Source organism: Leptidea sinapis, chromosome 39, assembly GCF_905404315.1.
Source record: "Leptidea sinapis chromosome 39, ilLepSina1.1, whole genome shotgun sequence".
Lineage (NCBI taxonomy): Eukaryota > Metazoa > Arthropoda > Insecta > Lepidoptera > Pieridae > Leptidea > Leptidea sinapis.
In genome coordinates, this window is record NC_066303.1 from 8,650,188 (window position 1) to 8,673,088 (window position 22,901).

General features: G+C 35.2%; 1 protein-coding gene across 2 annotated transcripts in view; it reads right to left on the reverse strand.

Annotated features, from left to right (window-relative positions):
- The window catches only part of LOC126976128 (CCR4-NOT transcription complex subunit 6), a 275,491-nt gene that overhangs the window by 226,187 nt on the left and 26,403 nt on the right, over positions 1-22,901 (reverse strand). For both annotated transcript variants that reach the window (XM_050824329.1, XM_050824328.1), the window contains exons 3-4: positions 21,046-21,239; positions 13,340-13,515 (exon numbers count right to left, since the gene is read on the reverse strand). In XM_050824329.1, the coding sequence (XP_050680286.1) occupies positions 13,340-13,515; positions 21,046-21,239 (370 nt within the window). The remainder of the gene's footprint in view (positions 1-13,339; positions 13,516-21,045; positions 21,240-22,901) is intronic.

Genomic DNA, 22,901 nt, shown 5'->3' on the forward strand with positions numbered 1-22,901 from the left:
GTGTGAGTGTGTGGGTTATAAAAATTATCGTATGGAGATATATTTTTTTTATTATCTAAAGTTACACACTGCTGACTTTCTCAATTAATATAAACGTTCACAGTGGATTAATAATTATTTATAATACACTCGTTACAATATTCTCTATTCCAATTTTCAATTTAAAATACCATCCACGTCGACGGTGTCAAACCTTCTAAGGCATTTCAGGGAATACAACAGCTTTGGCACATGAGAACTCCGTAAGTGCGCATCTACGTACTTGTCTACACTTTTACAAATAACCAATTTTATACTTATAATAGTTATAATATTTACGATTTTTAAAAGACAATTGTATAGTTTATCGTGTTGATATTGGTGTTCGTGTAATTGACGATTCAAAACAGGTTTTGTGAAGTTGAGTAAAAATATTTGACTTTGACTCGGAATCATAAATGTCGAGTAGCAAGGCCCCTGAAAAGGGGTGCACTAAGGGGTAGTCATATGTATTGGTTTTATGGATGATTTACTTCGAACAGCCATATTAAGTAGAAATAAAGGAAAAACTTTATTTCTCGTTTTAGTGCAAATTTTTTGGAAGGGTACATATTATAAAGGCAAACAAAGTTTTTGTTCTTTTTATGTCATCAGTAAGAAACTAAATACTCATTGCACTAGAAAGGTATATAGTATATACCTAATATAAGTATTAGTACAAAGCAAACAAAGAACAGTTAAAATGTGTAAGAGAAAAACGATTACTTCATCTTTTAATGGTTCTCGTCAACAGGCGAACCGTCTCCACCTACTTGAAAATATATTAATTAATATACCTTGAGCCTTGACTAAGTATTTAAAGTTAAAGAATTCTCAATACATAGAAATACTCACTTAATTATTTTCTTGGCTTCATTTGATTGAACCTCCTAAGCCCTAATTGGATCGATTTGTTCGAAGAGAAAGTCTGGCCACAGACGACCGCATTTAAAAAAGAACTTATCAGTTACGCCGTTGGAATAATAAACAAAAGCCATTGCCCATTTTCATAAAAAAAAACTTTAAATTAAATGATAACAAAGCTGTTTTCTATTTTGAGTTTTTTTATGTGACTACTGTGCCCTGCGGTTTTACCTACATTTTATAATTTGGGCCTGAGATACCTATTACGGTTTATGTATATATAAGAAGTAGACACGTGGTTTCGCAGTCTTTTGGAACGAAGCTCCTTATCGCGCGTTGCGAAAAGGGGCTACTCGGAAAAAATTAAGACCAAAAGTTGTAACGACACTTTTTCTAATATATAAAATTCTCATGTCGCGGTGTTTGTAGTTAAACTCCTGCGAAACGGCTCTCATGAAATTTTGAGAGCATATTGGGTAGGTCTAAGAATCGGACAACATCTATTTTTCATCCCCCTAAATGGTCCACCACCCCTAAGGTGGTCAACGCCAATTTATTTTTTTATTTTTTTAGACATTTGTTTTTTTTTCCTTGATTCCTGACTCATAGTCAGCATTAAAAAATACATACAACTTCAAATTTTCACCCATCTACGATCAACAGTTACTTTTGTATCGCGATTTTAATATCGGCAATATAACGTTTGCTGGGTCAGCTAATATTTATATATGTATAAATAATGGACGAGTATCAATTATTGACATTTGACACATCTCTAAATTACATTGATTGTTTATTTTATTTATTTAGAGCATTGGAAACAAGGCCAAACCAAAATACAATAAACGAATATTTAAATCATATTTAATAGGTTTATAACTAGCAAAATTACAATGACATAAAAGCAAAACATTATGACGTTTACAGTACCTTTTTGATGTTATTGAAGATAAACTTATTTCACCATTACATTGCGCGCGCACAACGATATCTAAAAATAAAAGTTTTCAGAAATTTTATGACGTTTGCGACATATTTTTTTTTTTGGTTTCTTCGTCCATTATTGGGACAAGCATAGGTTTCAAGCCAATACAGCCGTATTCGTTAATATTCAATAAGTTATTTCACAATTTTTACAATATTGTTCTTTCTACAAACGTAGAATAGCACGGCGAATAAATAATTTTGAGGATTTGTTTTGTTACGCCAAAGAAGTATAACTTCTTGCGTGCATGCATAAGTATACACACACTTTTTTTTTATTTTAGACTGTGGAATTCAGTGGAAACTGCCCATTTTTTTTAGTAAATCAGTAAAATTAATATTTTTATAAAAGGAACTTCGTTTCTATTCTGTCTTCGGTGTCCCACGACACGGTTTTTTTAATACGTACTAAGTAACTAAACATAATATTTGTTGAAAATTTATTATTTGTATTACGCATGCGCACGTGGATGAAGAAGTTCGGAGGCGCCTTTACTTCAACAAGATTGACATAACTAAATACTTAAGGCTAGCTCAGGGCGTAGCCTATTAATGCTCGATAGCTTATAGATTATATAATTATACTATTCAAATATGACTCGATGATTAATCGGAGAGAGAAAAAACATCAGCTGTATAATACCAGCATCAACCATAAAAATAAAAGCTACGACGCGTTAAAATTAAAAGCAAACAAGACTATCCAGAAAATACTAAAAAAAAGCGGGATTATTCTATGAATTTAAAAGCATCACCTACAATAAAAAAAATATCGCAGTAAGGTATAAATGAGCGTATAGCTCATAATGCCTTCAAGGTCTCTAGGTCACTGCCTCAACTAGCAAACCATATAGAAAGCAAAAAAGACACCACAAAAAAAACCCCAACTCATATAAAAATCTACGATCCGTGACGCCGTAGTCAAAAACCTCACAGTTGAAAAACATGGCCAAACACGAAAGAGACGAGGCCGAAACGACAACAACAGAACCGGGTTCAAGCCTATTCAGGCTCGCGATAAATTGTTCGAACATTAACGTTGTCAGCCAAAGTGACAAACTATCGGAGAACAATGGCCGTTCAGCGGGCGAAATAAAGAAAATGCAAACCCGACTCAGCCTTGTCATATAGACATTTCACGGGCGTTTCACCAATTGACGCGGCCGAGGCGTAACGGGCCCGAGCTCTCTTAAAACAATCAATTATCTAGAATGACGACTTCCCACACTTTCCAACACTATTGTGACGGAGCGAGACAATCATATCTCCTTATTTATATTGCAGCGAGTAATCACGATTTTATTCAACAATTGTGATTTCTGTTATTTACTTTCATCTCGCTGGTGCGGCTGCAATCACGATGTCAGGCTGTGACATCGACATAGATTGCCGCAGTTCATGACACAAATTGAATTGTTGTTACACGGACTTCTGCTTTTCATAAGGCACGAGTGGATTTTGTACTGCACCTTTAGGAAAACAGACCTCCAACATTAGGTAGATTGCCGTAATGAATAGCCAAAACATAGAAGCCTTAACATTTAATAACGATTGCTACGACGGCTCGTTTTCTGTAATTTAAAAGGAAAATATAGAAATAATATGAATGAAAAATTTTGACCTAGTCCCTAATATGAATGTCATAAACTAAAAAAATGTCTAGCATAAACAGTGAACGAAACATTGTTATATTTGGTAACTCCGATTAGATTAGAAAAACTATACAACAAGGCGAAAATTAATAGAAACTAGCTAAGCTTAATCGAACACAATATCCATACCAGGGCCTATACGTACCCCATTCAAATCTAACCTATCATTCATTTAAATATGAAGGTCTATTAAAAATATAAGACTTTCAAAGTTGCAGAATTTACCCTCACTTTGGAATACAAGAGAAAAAAAAACCGACTTAAAAAACTAAACAGTACAAAATAACTTAATAAAGATTTAATTAAATACACCTCTTATGCAAACCTAATAAAATACTATAATTTGTATATGTAACTTATTGATCGGTTTTAAGCCTTTATCTCCGAATAATTCGCCATAGCCCTAGCAATTATATTTGTATCGATGAAATAAATCGCGAACTACCCACAAAAAACTAGCACAACTAGATAAAACAATAATAGAATTTCGTCTTCTTTATAAGTAACATGTTTCAACTAAAACATTTTAATATTCGTCCAACAGTTTTGCAAACGATACATGTTTTTCGATGTGCGTGCCAGGACCTAACGGCACTCCAATAGGCCGTCCTGTTCCTCTATCAATTTGTTTAACTACACATCTCCAGTGTGACGGTAGAATAAACGGCTGGGTTGACCTTTTCCAAAATTTCCATTTACGTTTATTCTTTCTCTTTTATCTCCGATTAAAATAAATAAAGAAATTAATCATTTGGCCAAGGCCCGAACATTTGTGTCGATGAAATAGAATCGTGAGTTATCTCCGCGATAGACAGTATCATTTCAAACAATTAACTTATAGGCAGCCATCTAGATAAAACGTTAAAAAACGTGAATAAACACAAACAATAGTGGAAATCAGTTAGCGGCGCTTTCGCTTTAACCTCAAATTGATAGAACGATTCACAGGCGAAATAAAGTAGTGATTTGAAAGCGAGTTTGTGTTGGACTACAGTGGTTAACTTACTTGGTTGTAAATAATCTATTAACTGGTTCAGCTTCTTTTGTATTAATGCAATAGGTATAGCTTAGATTAAGACTCGGTCCCCGCTGCGCTCCAACTATATACCGCACTACCTAAGAACAATAGCTTTTTTATTACGGCAACTATTAGATGCAGGTGTGCGTGGCATCTTGACACTCAATGGCTTCTTTCAAATTTTGTAACGCGCTTCTTATTATTTTACATTGAATTTAAAAAAAAAACAAAATGCTTAGTGAATGATATGTGATCCTAGTGTCTTTCATATTTCTTGTAGTATTCTTTTTACAAAGTTTTACTACGCAACCCGGCATTTTAGTTTAAAATGGCAATTAAGTATTAGTAATGTTTAACACAACATGTGGCACGTTAACATCATACTTTGGTCGAGATTGGCTCGAGTACGCCCACGTGGGCGTAATATTAAGTAGTTGTCGAAATTTGTGACATCCCCTGAGGTATCTAGTTGGAGAGCAGCGCAGACCAATTATCAATCTTACAGGTACAGCCTATCCAGTATAGAATGCGGTGTGGCGAAGGAACATTGTAATACCTACTATTCTATCTATATTTTCCTTTTTCAGTGTCGTGTAAGTGATTTTAAAAATTATATTAATACAAGTTTCATAATTGAAATCACTTTAAGGCCACTCTGTTTCCACCAAAATGTTTAATTTTAACTGTTAGAAATTATAAACTTAATATTGTACAAAATGTAGTTAAGCCACTATGGTTCTCATGGCCTCAAATTAATGAATTAAATTAAGTACTTAATTAATCATAATATATCCTAATCTAAAGTTACATAAAACCAATAACAATATCTCGCTTATAACTATCATTATATACAAAGGAGATATTTTGATGAGCAAAAAAAATATTTTGGTAAAACTTGACAAGTTCTTGCTAAAAATGTCATAATATATCATGAATAACAAACAATTTAATATCCAAAAGAAACTGATCTACTCTTGTACTCAGTATGTCATCATGTTCTCAGACTATTCTGATAATATGCCAACGAGACATGGAGAGGATCGTGCTAAGTCTACAGTCATCAAGTTTTAAATGTTACTACGTATAAACAAGGAACTGCTGATAGTAATCGACGAGTACACAAAATATTTTGAATTTCCATGATTAATTCCTTAACAAGAGAAATACAGGAATGCTGTGAATGTTTCCACAACCTCAAGCCAACTTCCTCCGAGGTTCTGGAATTCTCTATCGCAAGTCCCCCATTATGGTCTGGGACGCCGCGACTTCTAATCCGTTTCTCTTGCCACTGCCAAGTTAGATCATCAAAGACGTGCAAGTTCAACTCAAGATAATCTGATCAATACCATTTTATTAAATTATTCGTCGCGGCTATTAAGCGCTGCCTCAATTACGCTGCACGTCCGCCCAATTGAAAGTTGTCATACTTACAAGAAATGCGTATATAATTGAAAGCGCGTGGCATTTCATAAATTATCAACGTCTCGATAAAACTGTGTGTTCTCATTTTGTTCTATAGCAAGTCTTATTTAGGGGAGACCTCAGACCTAGGCGACCTCTGTGTGACCGAGAAGATTTGTAACGTAGGCGATTTCTCAGAACTTATGACCGTTTTTAGTGGGAAACAAAAGCTCACGTTAATTATTTTGGACGTGTTATTTGACTCAGTACGCAGTAAGGACACAGGCGAAGCGGTCACGGGTGTACGATATCTGCATAGAAAAGTATTTCATCATATCATCATCATTAGGGCAGATTGGTGATTCAATACCACAAGTCAATTAGAAATCTAACCTGGATATTTAAAACCTAAGGCATGTTGCTTCCAAGCCTTTGCTTAGTTTAATATATACTTCTCTGGCACAGTCAATTTTAATTTACTGGATTCCTGTCTGGGGTGGTGCCACAAAAACTAAATTCTTAACTGTGGAAAGACCAGAGCCCTTTTAAAAGTGACATTTCTAAAGCCAAGACTCTACCGTACCGAAAAATTATATAAAGACTGCAACGTACTATCCGTTAGAAAACTTTACGTCCTTCATGTTGCTCTTAAAAGGCACAAAACGTTAATCCCTGAATCTTCTTACCATTTGAAAAGAAGAAAACATGTTATTAAAAAGACATTTTTTTTTTTCATTTTTTCATTTTTCAATACCTCTACCGTATTCCTCCATAGCCGGAAATTTTAAGCCCCTTCCAATCTCAATCTACTGTTCGCTCTAGGTTTTGATGCAAGAGTCTTGTCTAGTGAAACAAGAATACTTAAAATGCAAAATGTATTACTTACAATATACAGATATACCGCGTTTTTTATGTATTTATTTTAAAGGGTCTTTAAATATCTGGAATAACCAGTACCAAGAGTTATATCGCAATTATTATTTTTACAATAAAATTATTTATTTACTTATTAACATTTTTAAATATATACAACTAACATTATATTTATGAACAATTGATAAATCGATAAGAGCTGACGACTGAAATATAATCGAGCATCGTAGCTTCTTTCAGTAAAAGATATTCTATATATATATTGCAGTGAAATTGCCTTAAAATGGAGGTGCTCACTATCTACCGGGCGCAATTATTTAAAGGCCTGAATCAACGTAGAAATTTCTTTGTTTCTTTAGCTATCGAGTGGCATTATTAAACTTCGGATGTGAAAGAAACCTATATATGAAACTACAGGGTGGCGCAGAATGAGGTATATGGTTTAAATGGTTTATAACTTTTTTATTTATATATTATATATTTAAAAAAAATACAGTATATTTTTGGAGATTTTTTTGCAATTAGCTTTGAAAAATGATATCCTGTATGTGATGTCCATTTTCTGCTTCGCACGTGCTCTTTTTAGGATATTTCCATAACTTATCGCAAAATTGAAGGTTGGTTTTTAGTTGGAGTATGGTTCTTGGTTTGTTAACGTACACTCTTTCTTTCAATTATCCCCAAAGAAGTCTGTCAGGAGCTGTTAAATCTGGTGAACGTGGAGGCCAGTTAAAATCGTTTGTGCGCGAAATAATGCGTTCGCCGAATATGTCCCTTAACAAAGCCATTGAGGCACCTGCAGTATGAGCTGTGGCTCCATCTTGTTGAAACCACAAGTTTTGATGGTTTTCCACAGCTGGCCTAACAAAATTTTCTAACATCGTCCGATATGTGATGATACAGAGAATAAGACACCACTTTCAATTTCAAAAAAATATGGGTCAATTATCCTTTCGGAGGATACACCGCACCAAACAGTACACTTAAGTGGGTGTGATTGTCACTGATGAACTGCTTTTGGATTTTCCGTAGCCCAAATCCTGCAGGTTTGCTTGTTGACACACACATTGAATAGTAAATGGGCTTCATCGCTCATTACCAAATTGCGAATAAAGTCTGGATTTGCCTCCGCTTTTTCACGGAAACGAATGGCATATTCAAGCCGTTGCTGGTCGTCTTCAATTCTTGCACAAGTTGAACTTTATATGGGAACAAGTCTAATGTACTCAAAATTCTCTGCAGGATACGCCGTGATAGTCCAAGGTGTGTCGAACGCCACCTTGTTGATGGTGATGGACTATGCCGCACGCTCTCCCCCGTACACGTTCAATATTTTGACCAGTGTGCACGGCAGGTGTTTTTCCGGCACCAGGAAGGGTTCTTACAGACCCATGTTAAGAAAAATTTCCAATCAAATGGTTTATTGCTAACGCTGTGGTTGCTATGCGCACATTAAAATGACGACGATATGCACGATGTGTGAACACAATAGACTGTTGGTTTGAAAAATAAAATTCAATTATTTTAATACGTTGTTCGATCGTGTAATGATTCATAATTATTTCTCCAAGTCTTCTTTACGAAATGCTTAAAAAAACAAGAAAGAATCATAAAGTTATAAGGAATTCAAACTATATAGGTCATTCTGAGCCACCGGATACAACAACATCAAAAAATCAGTCACTATGGAAGCTTTAAATACGTTATTCGTTTCACACGATGGCTTGAAGTCTTTGAAGTGTCGGTAGGTACCTATATTTGTTCCCAATAAATTTATTATTACTTTTATTAATTTATTTGACTTGTCGCAGGTGAAATATTATATGCAAATTGCAACCGTTGGTTGGTAATTTGTAGCTTTATTTATGTCTTAAATATTTCTTATAATTTTAAGTATATTAAAATGATAATAATATTTTTTTTTTTATATTTATATTGTATAATATTGTAGAAGAAATTTGCTGTCGATGTTTATACCCTTCAATTTATGATCTCTTGTCTATTCCAAAATGTTTTCCAATTTAATCATGTTTTAATATTCAGTTGCTGAAACGTGGATTACGTGATTTCGATTTGCACCTATAATTATTAGGGTGACACCAAAAAAGATATCTGTGTTAGTTATTAAGAAATTGTATTGGTGCTCACCTTGGTGGAGCAAAAGATACATAAATAAATAAGCACAATTCTTGTTTCAAGTATCGAAATGCATGCGTTGTGATCCTTATTTTTTAAATGCCAATACGTCATATTAATATATTGGACAATAAATGATATTTTATCAAATTGTCTATTTCATAATTATGTATTTTTAAAGTAAATAATACACTAACCACCGCCTCGGAAACAAATAGCGCTCTTAGAAAAAAGAAACGTTTATTGGAGATGAATCGCTATACTCTAAGTTATATGAAAGGGTTTGCTCATGAAGCATATTATGAAGAATGATCATAATTCACTAATACTAAAATAGAGTCCATTATACATATAAATAACAATCAACTAACACATAAGTAGTGCCGCGATCTTGAACCCTGCATATATACCGAGGTCTTTATTATTTTCCATACAAACTTATCGAACAATACCTACGACCTACGATGGTTAAGTATTCCTCTATTATACGGTAATTGGGTATCCTTGTAACACATTCCGAAATTTTTCGTTGGTTTATATTATGTTCGCATTGTGTGTTAAATAGGTAGGTATATATCGCTGTTTTATGTTTGCGATTCTCGAGACGTGTCTTCAAATTAATAAAAAAAAATATCACTAGGATTACTTGAAGTGGAAATTGGATCTGTAATTATTTTATTTTAAATACTTTTGTAGTTCAAAATTCAAGACGATCGATAATAAGAAGATTCAAAAGCGTAGGTTACAATAAAAACAAACACCCACATGCGCATTTATAATACATAAGTTTACTAAATTTATTGTTAGAAGACTACTTTGTATTTCAAACTGTTTTGATTCAAAATTTACATTCAGCGCCTCTAGCGTAATCTGAGATGAACTCCATTATAATGTTACCTACCTAGGTAGCAAAATTACATGCCACCAGCAACGAAGTTACTAAAATATCGGACAGATGGCGCTTCTGCAAAGGTAAGTGTTGATAAAAGCGCCATCTACCGCAATACACACTCACTATAAACGTGAATACTGAATTTCAAGCCATCGAATTCAACAGAAAAATTACTATGAACCGTAAAATTTTGTTTGTTCAATGTTTTGCCCCCTTACGTTAGTTTTTTTAAGTTTTATATTTATATAATAACTGAACCTGTCTGATGAAATTGTCTTTTATTATAACTACTTTTGAAAGGTGTCTTGTGACATAAAAGATAGAAAATAAATAAAAGATAAAAATAACACGAATAGATCATATTAATTTTAAAATATGGACAGTTCGTTCTACAACGATATAATCTCCACAGGTTTTTGATGGTCATCTACTGGCCTGTTTGTCTTTCTAGTATTTTATGCCTTTCTAATAATAGTAACTGATAGATTGGACTTATAGTCGATTGCTTTGTCTTACGCGTAACCGATATTGTTTCAAACATTCCCTCGTCCTTGTTTCATTAACGGCCGTTCCCAATATTCAATCTATCTCCGGCTGTGGCCAACTTGAGACAAAAAATGCTATCCATCCTCGACTTTTCTGTCCTAATGAACTCATCGACGGTAACTAATCTTATCTGTACACACTGCCTGTCAATGGGATAACAGAGGATAGAACTTTGTATGGAAATTGCTGAAATTTGAAATATTATATTGGCTGTCTCTAGTAATGTATTTGTCAAATCCACATTTTCGGAGGATCACAAGCCGGATCATTATTATTTTCCTAGTAAAAAATCAATTTAATGTGTATAGGTATTTAATATGTGCAAAATCCTTTTTGTTTATGGTAAATACTTAGTAAGTGGGTTGTTCTTTGCACTGTCGAACTCAAGTTTAAATAGTAGTTTAAGTGATAGTTAACTTTGTTACTGAGTGGTTGGGAATCTCATGAAGACAATGAATCCTGTAAAAATTACGAGGAGCGCCTAAATTACATAAAAAATATAACGATTACGAGGTCATATACACATAGATTCCGATTGAACAAATCTGCTGTCAACGATTTGCTCATGGAGATATACCACAACGGCGCCTATTTCTACCGTGAAGCAATAATGTGTATTAGTAGGTGAGTACATAAAAGTAAATGTAAATTAATGCAGTCTCCCAGTCCCAGTAAGTAATTAAGTCGGGTTTTTTTTATTCTATACCATAATATTAATAACCTAAATACAGTATTTCTAATAAAACTTAATTTATTTTTTCAACAGATTCAAATAGGTGAGCAGTTCCGTTAGAGAAAATCGGTGTTTTCACTGAATGTGCAAGGTGTCTGTGATGCCAATTCACTTTTTATGTATCTTGTGGCTAGACTGTGAGGGTCAACACATGATACCACAATATTTAATAATGGATAGTTAGGCGGTGCTTCTTATACTTGTTTCTTAGTTTGAAATATTAAACTTTAAATTAATATTATATTTACTAATTTAAAGTTTTATTAAAGTTTTCAATAATAATTATTTTTAGCTCAATTTGAAGGCGGTATTTATGGCAATGTAATCTCAATCAAAAATTATCGTCAGTAATTCAAAAACTATCCGACAATTTAAGTGAAACTTCATTGTCAAATTTCAAAAACTACTGTAATTGCAGTTTTTTTATTTCTAATGAGAAAGACGTTCCGTTGTCATCACATCTGTATATTTTTTTTAGTTAAACATAAAATAAGTTGTGTTATTATATTTTGTTGCAAAAAAAACCTTGAGATAGAATAGAGATAACGAATTTCTCCCTAAATTCCCTCCGTTATTAGCTTAAGCGTTAGCGTATCTACAGTGAAGAATCACTTATCTGGAATATTAGGACAACTTCAGAAAATAGATAGCTAATTACTGACAGGTGAACGTAGTAATCTATCTCTATCTGTAGATAGTATATTGGGAACGGCCGTAAGTTGTTCTCAGTTCAAGTGAGGTTCTTCAATAACTTCTCGTTAAAACAATCACTAACATATTACTGATAGAAATAACAGTTCATTTGTAGGAATCTCAGTATGGGCTAATTACCTAAATAATTTTAATGTTAGAACTTTAGAAATCCTACAGATATTCCAAACAATAGCCTTACGATTAATATTAAGCAAAATAAAATCGCGGGAGACTCCAAAACCCACAACTACTACCTCAGTTTGAGACATATTTTATATTATTCATGAATATATTGATATACATATGAGATATATATTAAATTATACATGAATACTTGAACATAAAATAGACTTAATAAGCTAGCTAAGAATCTCCTAAATAAACAAACCTGGATAAGAGATACAGAAAATAATTCATATATTAAAAGGTGTTCATGCCTGCTTATTGAACCCACAGTGTCAAATATTTATCTTTTTTCTTCACCAAATAATAAACCACTTATGTCTTTATTAGTTGATCGCAAATAATTATACAGAGAAAAAAAAAAGATTCCACAGCGACTATTTCTATCTTACCAACTACGGAAGAAGCGTTTTCTTTTCGTAATAATTAAAGTGATTTATTTTCTCAAAGTTGTTTCCTTTATAATTTATTATTTGGGCGCGACTTTGTAGAAATTCATAATTATCTAAATGTAAGATTTGTAAGTCTACATGAATACACCTAAAGCCCATCCCACACGGATCAGACTTAGGGGTCATCCTCCGTTGAAGAATCGGCCTACGCTGCAACCCCCACCGAACTCGGCAACATAAAACTCTGCTTTAACCAATTCGACATGTTTTCGCCTCAACACGAGGCATCCTCACGATATGTAGACTCGCCGAACTCTGAAACGAGCGAGTTCTCCCGTTTGTGTGGATGGACTTTAGGTGCATTCTGTAAGTAGACTAACAAATCTTAGAGGAATTACCACTACAGATAACAAATAACTTTTCTTTTTTATAAAGATAGCATTCAAAGTCAAAGTAAAATAAACTTTATTCAATTAGGCTTAAACTAATCTGTCTTAAATCGTCATTAAAGATTAAAATTGAATTACTGAATCTACTTTATGTTCGGAAAAAGTCGAGCTCGTTACAAGAACATACAAAAAACTCAACGGCCACTCTTTTCATCAGAATTGAACATCATTTTATGAATTTAATTTATTTATTTTCGATGTTTGCATCTCATTGAAAAGAGTAATATAATAATAATAATAATATTGACTTACTTCTACACAATTTATCTTGCCCTAAACTAGGCATAGCCTGTACTATAGGTACAAGACAATGATATATTTAATACAATATACTTAATTAAACATACATAAATACATAATATAAACCATGACTCGGAAACAAAAATCCATATTCATCATATAAATGTTTGCACCTACAGGGGTTCGAACCCGGGACCACTAGCTCAGTAGGCAGGGTCACTAACCACTGGGCTATTTGGGTCATCAAAGTCCAAAGTGCACTTACCTTGCAAATTGTCGAGGAGATATGTGAGCAGCTTGGCGGTGCCGTTGTTGTCGTTGTAGATGGAGAGCATCTCCTTGCTGAGCGGGTTCCCCTGCAGCCCCAGCATTTGGAGGTGGAACAGTTTGCCCAGGTCGTAGGGCAGCACTCGTAGATAGTTGTTGTGTAGATGTAGTTCCCTAGAAGTAAACAAGGTTCTATTATTATTAAAATTTATAGCAACATTACATGATTTATACGTCTAGAAAGAGTCTCTTGCTGTTAGACAGATACAGAACCAATAAAAACAGGCCAGGTTTGATACTTTGAAGTGCGTGACAAGCTACGGCTTACATTCGCGATTTGTATGACACTTTTAGTGTGCGTGTTTTGCTCAAGATAGAGGTTAGCTCTATACTCAATTTTATTCGAAGTTTTCACAGCTGTCACAGTCTATCTAGACACAGAAATGATCTAAGATGACAGCAAATAAAGTTGTAATATTATAATGCTATATTTTTACGATCTTTACGTTGCTTATTTCTCGGAGTATTTGATAAATAAGAACAAATCTTTCTACTTTAAAAAAAAATTAAAAGGATTAAAACGCGTATAATTGTTACTGTGTTCCATTAGTCCCCCGGAAAACGTGCTCTAAAAAGGTCACGAAACGTCGGGTTAGCTAAAATAATAATTAAATACTTAGTAACTTAACAAGTGGTTTTTTTTTTAATATGTAATACTCACGTTAATCAAAGAAAATACTAAATCACTACTTGGCAATCAAGGGTGTAAGTTTGGTGTATGGCGCGGTTATCTTTTTCGTCCGCCATCGTGAGTTACGTCACCTAATTTCAAAAGTATTATTACGATACTAACATTTTGGCTATATGAAAATAATATTGAAATTGAATAATCTGATTTTTTTTAATAAGAGAAGGCAAACGGGCAAGTGGCTCACGGGATGGGAGTTGTGAGGCAACCGCCCATGGACATCCGCATCAACAGGTGTCAGGTGATGCGTTGCCGGCCTTTAACGTGGGAGTATCCTCTTTTCTTCAAGGTACCTAAGTCGTATCGGTTCGGGAAAACAGCAGCCGGTAATTGATTTCACAATGTGGCTGTGCGTGGCAAGAATTTTCTTGAAAAACGCGCGGTTGTGGAATACCACACGTAAACGTGATGCGAGTGGTACATTGCATTTTGACGTAAAGTACGAATTTTCCGAAAATTGAGTGTGAGTGAATGAGTCTCCTCCTTCTTTTGCAGTCAGTATAGGTAATTTTGTACTTCACCTCTCTAACTAACCACCTACGTAATTTTTTTCAATTACTACCAATTCCATTCTGTTTGTACAGCAAATACTCTTAACATATAAAAGCATAGACAATAATTATTAGCGTACCGTCGTTATCGGGCGAGGTCGTTCACCTCGCCAACAACCAGTTTGTTTTGTATACTAACAAGGCGTGTACCTGTTATCTATTATCATAACAACAGTGGAATTGGCAAGCATCCGTGCGAATTTCGACCTAATCTCGCCGGCGAACCATCGAGGATTTTTACAAAATCCCGTGATTCACCCGAGAATGTTTTGTTGCTTGACATTGTGTGTCTTTGAAACAAAATTTGTAGTGTTTTATCAGTCATAATAAAAAGATAATTTATTTTAAAGAATAATTTAAAGCAGGTTTGACTAGCTGTTGACGTCATTGACCTAGAATGATTTGTCCTTTGATGGAGCTTTTGTTATTTGCGTGTTTCTTTTGTAATTTTGTCATGCTGATAAGAGGTAGGTAGATAAAAATTACTTAGTCCAACGGCACCGAAATTCGAATATTGACTGTTTTTAAAATTAAGTAAAAATCCTATTCAGATATTGTCAAAATAGAGACAACACCATGATTCATTTTTTTATGGCGTATTTAACACATTAACAAATTCCATACATTTATGCCTTGAATTTTGGTTAACATTTAAAACGCCAGTAATTGTGACTGAATTTTCACATTACTTATTACCATTTGCTTTTAAAAATGCCTCTAAAATTTAGTTCGCAAACTCCAATCGCATTAAAATTAAATTTGAACGGCTTTCTTCTTTTTTTTATGAAAATAAGGTACGAGACGAGCAGGGCCGTTTGGGATTCTTGAAAAACCCAGAAATTCTGAGCGGCACTACAATTGCGCTCGTCACCTTGACACATGAGATATTAATTGTTAAGTCTCATTTTCCCAGTAATTTCCCTATCTACGGCGCACTTCACACTGAAACACAGTAATGTTTACACATTACTGCTTCATGGTAGAAATAGGCGCCGTTGTGGTACCCATAATCTAGCCGGCTTCTTGTGCAATGGAGCCTCCCACTTCATAATATACATGATAAGGTCGATGATATGGCCAAGCTATGTGTATAAAAAGTACTAAAAGTGTATCAACTCCCTTGTTCTGCCGCAAAATCCATGTAACAGTGTCTTGATCTCGAGTCATTAAAATACACAAAGGTTGTCACAAAAATGCAAAGTCATTCAGACCACAGGTGTTCAACACACCAGACATTCAAAGTAAAGAGTACTACTTAATTTGATAACAACATTTAAAAAACATGAGAACATCCAACACTGGTTAGATCGTGTACGTGACATCCCTAAATACGAGTACCGGTGCGCAATGGAACGAGCTGGTACTACCGCCGACGCCGCTCTTCATACCGCACCCCACTGTTGCTCCGTCTATAGGCCAAATTGACTGACTAGTTGTATTTATAACACTTTTATACTCCAGCTATATAATCAATAATGCGCTAATATCGAAATTACTCCTTACTTCCGTTGGTCGAATGGCATACGAGTCTACCTATCAAATCAGGTTTTGCATTGCAGCTTATGCGACAGAGCAACAAACTACAATTCCCGTAATATTATATGTTTCTGTGCAATTCGAATGACATTGAATGACAGAAATGAATCCTCGTTTATGACTAACAAAAATATTTCTAGTTTGCAACACATAGTAAATAATATTTAGAAAAGAAATATTTTGGCTTAGTTTACAAGCTAGAACAATGCGTAAGCAACCTGCAGTTCACATAACATTGAGAGGCTTATTGCCACGGGAGGCAATTAGTTGGTTACATCCGCACCTTTTCCTGCCACGAAGCAGGAGTGTGCAAGCACCTTTTGTGTAATTAGGGAGACCTAAAATCTTGTCTCAAAGTGCCGGGCGCAATCACAATTTTATATTTCTCAAAAATCCCGAACGAAACTGCATTGTACTAGGCAGGCTGTATCATTTAAGATCAGGTAAACGCTTCCTCTCGTCACTTCTTATCATAAAAAATCATTTGTGTGGGTGTTCCTTAATCTAACAATACCATAACTTGGCGAAATATTTTGCAGACAGATTCAAGAAAAAAAAAGAACCACGCCGACGAACAGAAATGTGCTGGTAGCATCGAACTCTTAGGGGATCGAAACTGCGACCTGTCTTACCGCTAGACCAACGCGCTACAGCGTTTCATTAAAACCCAATCGGATTTAAGCCATCAGTTAGCGCATGATAAAACATGATAAATTATATATCATCGTTGACGTCACAGGGTCAACGACCAGCTACTACCGTTTTAACGATTCGCGACATCTCCCAACAACTACTAAGCCATTAGTATGGTATTTCACTCAATATCGAATACGATCCTCTCAAGAAAAATCAATTACTATAGGCCACTAGAACCTTCATGAATTTAATTGATTCGTCTTCTGAAACGAGGAAGAAAATATAAACAATATAGTTGCATATAGACAATTTATATTTCGAGTAATGACATATTTAAGGTATTTTAAGTGCAACGTAAAAAACAATTTCAATTCATGCGAACAATCTACTTACGGCCGATTTCTATATTCAAACGCAGTCCTAAATTGGCGATCCGAGATTGATATTAAATACATTTCCTGCTTTTGCCATTTCAATAACAAGTCTCTTTTCAATCCATCATCCATCTTATATTGACAGACGGATGACATAAAATCTGGCTTCAAATCTTTATTTATCAATCAGATATTGAAAGGCAACAAACAAGTTCTACTGCAAAATTAATTTGAATAAAGGTTTTCGTTGTTAAGTGTTACTTGGCTTACTTTAAAAATATCAAAACTCTGACAATCCCAGCACCATTTTACTGACGTTTTGTTGACAAACCCGGCCACATATATCATTTATTTATACGTCTAGATAGACTATGACAGCTGTAACTGTACCTGAAACTAACCTCTATTTTGAGCAATGCACGCAAACTAACACTAAGTGTTATACAAATCGCAAGTATACGCAAGAGACTCTATCTAGACGTACTTATAAATTATCTAGGCCCGGCCATCATCAACTAACAAATATAGATATACTACCTATATTAGATACATATATCTTTCCCTACGACATCAAATGTGTTTACAGCTTATATTAATCGCAAGTGTATAAACACATTTCTAATCACGACTTTAAAAATATCTCTAAGCGACGGTGAAATTACTGTTGTTATGCTTTATAATCAGTCATTAGCATTACAATGGGCCGAGCGATTTTCTGTTTTTGCACTAAAAAGTAAACGATAGCCACACCTGCATTTTAAACGCACATAAATCTTCACATATACAATTCTGGTATGCGTCTTATATTAACTTTCTTTTCCGTTTAGGACGCTTTTGTTTCCATCATGGGCTTACCTTTCTTGCTATTCAAGTTAGAACAGGTAGGTACTTTCTATGTATATTTTTAAAACAAACGTATCTCTAAAAGAACTCCTTACTTACTTTGCTTTATTTCTTTCTTTCGTTAATATTTGATATCAATTAACGATAAGCATTGATTCGGAAGAAATTGGCGCTCTGAGAGAGACTTTTTCTCTTCTCTTTTATCTAACTGTATATTTTAATACTGCAGGTAACTCAAAACCTGTACTGTAATAAACGCGAAGTAAAGTTATTCCAAATTAAAAAGTTTTCGTCCTTATCTTACCTTTGCCGTTACAGAATCACATGACAGGGAGGAGTTATTTTAAACTTGGAATAACTTTTCATTGTGTTTATTAATAAGACAGATTGTGTAATTCTCACTGACCTCAACTCATGAAGAGTAGCGAAGAGCAAGTGCAGCAAAATGAAAATATTACGAACAGCGTTACTTTTCGTTAAATTAAAAGTTTGTTTAATTCTTGCGCCTAAAATAATACCTACATTGAAAGCAAATGTGTCTGTCTCCTCGTGTTAAATATTATTGAACTATTTAATTACTTATCGTAGGTTTATTACTCCATCAGTACGTAAATCTCGGTGCGCTTTCCCGACGTTCACTATATCTTTAATTTAAGGGAATTCCTTTGTAAATAGATTGAAATATGCGTAGGCGCGGCTTAACCACGTTATAATCCTTTTCCCCCAATACTAGGTAAGAGACATCAAGTAACTACGCAATGCTGTCCACAAAAAATTTACGTAAGCTTCATAATATAACCTTATTTCATTTTATGATAATAATTAACAATTGACTGAAAACGTTTTTAAGTTTAAGTACAATTCAGTGCAAGTTTCTCTCGGTTCCACGATATGTCACCAACGAATCCTTTCGTATTTTGGCCATATAATGCGAAGGGGTAATGATAGCCTGGAGAAATCTATCGTAGTTAGGAACACAAATGGCAAGCGAGCCCGAGGCCGATCTCCTACCAGATGGACCGACCAAATAAGACTCCAGGTCCCCGAGGTTTAGCTTCGTCGTCAGGGCCCCGATGGACAGAAGCCGATGGAAACAAATAGTTCACTCGAAGTGTGGACCACCTGTTGATGACCACGATCCTCAGTCATGAGGGAACGACTAGAGAGAGACAGTGTACACTGTAACAATCTTAGCTTAGTTTTTGCGGTACTTTGTAAGTAGTAAAACGGTAAATCGGTCGCGCTTTGAACTAATTTGCTGATATTTCCCATCGAGAAAAGTTACTTCTATTGTATTTTAGATAAAAATCAGAGGTATGAAGTCAGAGATAAAGTAAAGAGCACCTTTTTATATGAAGGCAAGAAAACCCGAGTAAGACTAGGCAAACCACTCGTAATAAAATATAAAAGGCAGAAGAATTATGGAATCAAATCAAAGTAAACAAATTATAAAAGTAATTTACAATCAAATTGTTGGCATTGGATGTTTTCAATAATAATGAATCTTAATTCATGTCATGGTCATGAATTAGTTTCGTACAGAGAGGCTGATTCAACAAGACGTCTCGTTTCTCCTTACATTAAATAGTACGAGAGTGAAAGAGAGAGAAATACAAAATAGTACAATCTCTAATGTTTTTACTGAATTATAAAATATATTATTAATTTTATTATCAAAGAAGCTCTTACTAGTTGGTATTTATGTAGGTAACGTGATCTTTAAATAGTATTGCCATACAATTAAAATATATTTTGGGCCAATTTTTGTACCAGAATAGTTTTTTTTTTTATTGCGTCAGAATTCTAGCCATGAACGCTCAATGATTACATCTAAATATAAGATGATATTGTAAGAAAAACGTTCGCAAAGTGAAAGTCAGTTAATATTTATGCAAGCTGTCTAATACAACAAGCACGATGTAAGTAGATGTAGCAGATAATCTTAGAAAGCCTGTGGTTTTAATACATAACAGATAATTACAAATATTGAAAATAATAGATAAAGAATTCGATGAATTATATAGTGTTAAATGAGAATCATTTTAATATTCATCATAATTCACATCAAAGTGTTTTACGTTTTAACTAAACTAAAATTTATAAACAGATTTCAATTTCGATGTAAATTCTTGTATATAAATAAATATTATTCTATTGATGAAAAGTTCCATGTCCTTCGAAAAGTATCAATAAAGTAGAGAAGTTAAAATACCAACAGGATTCTTGATGTTATTATTAAATCATGTGGCAGCAGAACTGAATGTTATGCTGCAGGAAATAATATTCATTCATGGATCGAGCAGATACTGTCAATAATAACATTATGATGTATAAGACATCGCAAAACAACCAAAACGTTACATATAAGCAACACGATACCAACCATCTCACTACGTGTGGCGAATTACAGAAACATGTCTCAAGTGAATATACATAGCTTTCATTAGAGAAACGTAATATTCATTAAAATATATATTCTTTATGGAAACCTTTATAGAGCTTTTTGTGATATATTAGGGTCTGCCTTATGGAAAAAGTAGATTGATCTTCACTGACTGTAAAACCTTGCTAAGAAAAAGTATCACTTGACGTTGCGTAGAAACGTCGCTTCATTGTTTGTCTTCGCATTAATCACAGGGAGTGTTTCGTAGAGCTGTCTCAACTGATTCCTGCCGCCGAATTCCACCTTCGCACGGCACGACACAAATTAGGATAACATCCCCACCATCTGGATGTATGGCATTCCCCCACAGTGCGGTTTTCGAGAAACTTTCTTCCACGTACTTCAAAGCCGTGTTGAGCTTCCTCGTGCGGTGTTTCCAGGACGTTACGACATGGGTAGCTTAAAAAAAACTTGTACTCCTTCCTCAAATGTCAGCAACCCTGCTGTAATTCCACTAGTGTTGCAAGAGAATGTGGAGGGCGGTGATCACTTAAGACCAGGTGACCCGTATGCTCGTTTGTCCTCCTTTTCCGTAAAAAAAAAACATACACCGAAATATAACGTGCAAATTACCTAAGTTGTATCAGATCGCCAATCTCCGCGGGCAGCGTTCTCAGCTTGTTGTTGGACATATCGAGGGTGTGGAGATTGACCAGCAGGTTGATGTCGGGCGGGATCCTCTGCAGCGAGTTGTCGTTGAGGTACAGCGCTGTCAGGTGTGTGAGTTGGAACAACGGCGGCGCTAGGGCGCGCACACCTCCTGTTATCTGAAAATCAAGAAAATACGCAATTCACCACTAGGCTAAAAATACTACCATAATTATTTTACCTCTGGGGACATAATAATCTAATTATAATAATGTTGCCCCACTTGAATTACAATCTAGCCTAAACTTTAGCCAACTTTAAGTAAGTAGTTCTACTTTTAACTTAAACTGCTAGATAGATTAATAGACCAGGGTCGATAATTCTTACAAATTATTTTGTAAAAGACAAAAATAAAAATCCAAAAACTTGGTTATTTGAATTATGAGGTTATGCGAAAAAAATATGAAAACGAAAGTTGTAGATATTTTTTTACGTACAACTTGTTATTTAATTTTTCGTTTTTTACCTGTAAACACCCCCCCTTTTCCACTTCCCGACCTCAGATCGCCCGTATTTTATTTTTCCTTTAATTTTTGTAATATTCTCTTCCTTTTCCGATAGGTTTCATGCTACTATTATTTTTTTAAACTTTTTATCATTATCATTGTCTATAAACTAAGAATGTGTCTATTAACACTCCTCTAACGGCCGTTCCCAATATTCAGTTTATCTCTTACTTGAGATAAAAATCGAAACTTTCGTTGACTTTTCTGTCCCAATAAACTTATCGACGGTAACTCACCTTATCCGAGCACGCTGTCTGTCAATGGGACGACAGCTTTCCAGCGATTTTTTTTTTTTATATGAGAGGGGGCAAACGGGCAAGAGGCTCACGGGATGGGGAGAGGTGAGGCCGCCCATGGACATCCGCAACAACAGGTGTGTCAAGAAATGCGTTGCCGGCCTTTAAGGTGGGAGTATGCTTTTTTCTTGAAGGTCCCTAAGGCGTATCTGTTCGGGAAGACCGCTGCCGTTAGTTGATTCCACAAAGTGGCTGTGCGAGGCAAGAAATTTCGAAGAAAACGCGCGGTTGTGGAATGCCAGACGTCTACGTGATGCGGATGGTACTTTGCACGTAATGTCCGATGGTGGAATTCGGCCGCTGGAATCAACCCGAATAGCTCCTCTGAGCACTCCCCGTGATAAATGCGGTAAAAGATGCAGAGAGAACCCACATCTCTACGCAATGCTAGAGAATCAAGCCGATCGGTGATGACTTGATGGTCGATGATTCGAGCCGCTCTTCGTTGTATGCGGTCAAATGGAAGAAGCTGGTACTGGGGAGCACCCGCCCAGAGGTGAGAACAGTACTCCATGTGAGGCAGAATTTGCGCCTTATAAAGTTGCAGGCGGTGGCTTTTAGTGAAGTACTGTCTCGCCTTACTGAGTACACCAAGCTTTTTAGAGGCCAGTTTGGCCTTCTCTTCCAAGTGACCACGGAACTGAACGTCGCTCGATATATCGACGCCAAGTATGCCAATACAGGCTGTGGCAGTCAGAGGAGTGATCTCGAATCGAGGGGATACGACAAAGGGAGACTTTTTAGTGGTGAACGCACAAACTTGTGTCTTCTTGGGGTTGAATTGGACTAAATTTTGTCGGCCCCATTCCGAGACTTAGCAAAGCATAGTCTCGATTTCAGACACAAGTTTGATCCGGTTCTCGTCGACGCTATCCCGGGACATGTTGGCACGGCCGGTGTAGGAAGCATACCCCGTGCTGTCGTCCGCATAGCAATGAATATTGCTGATTTGCAGCATATCATTGATATGCAGAAGAAA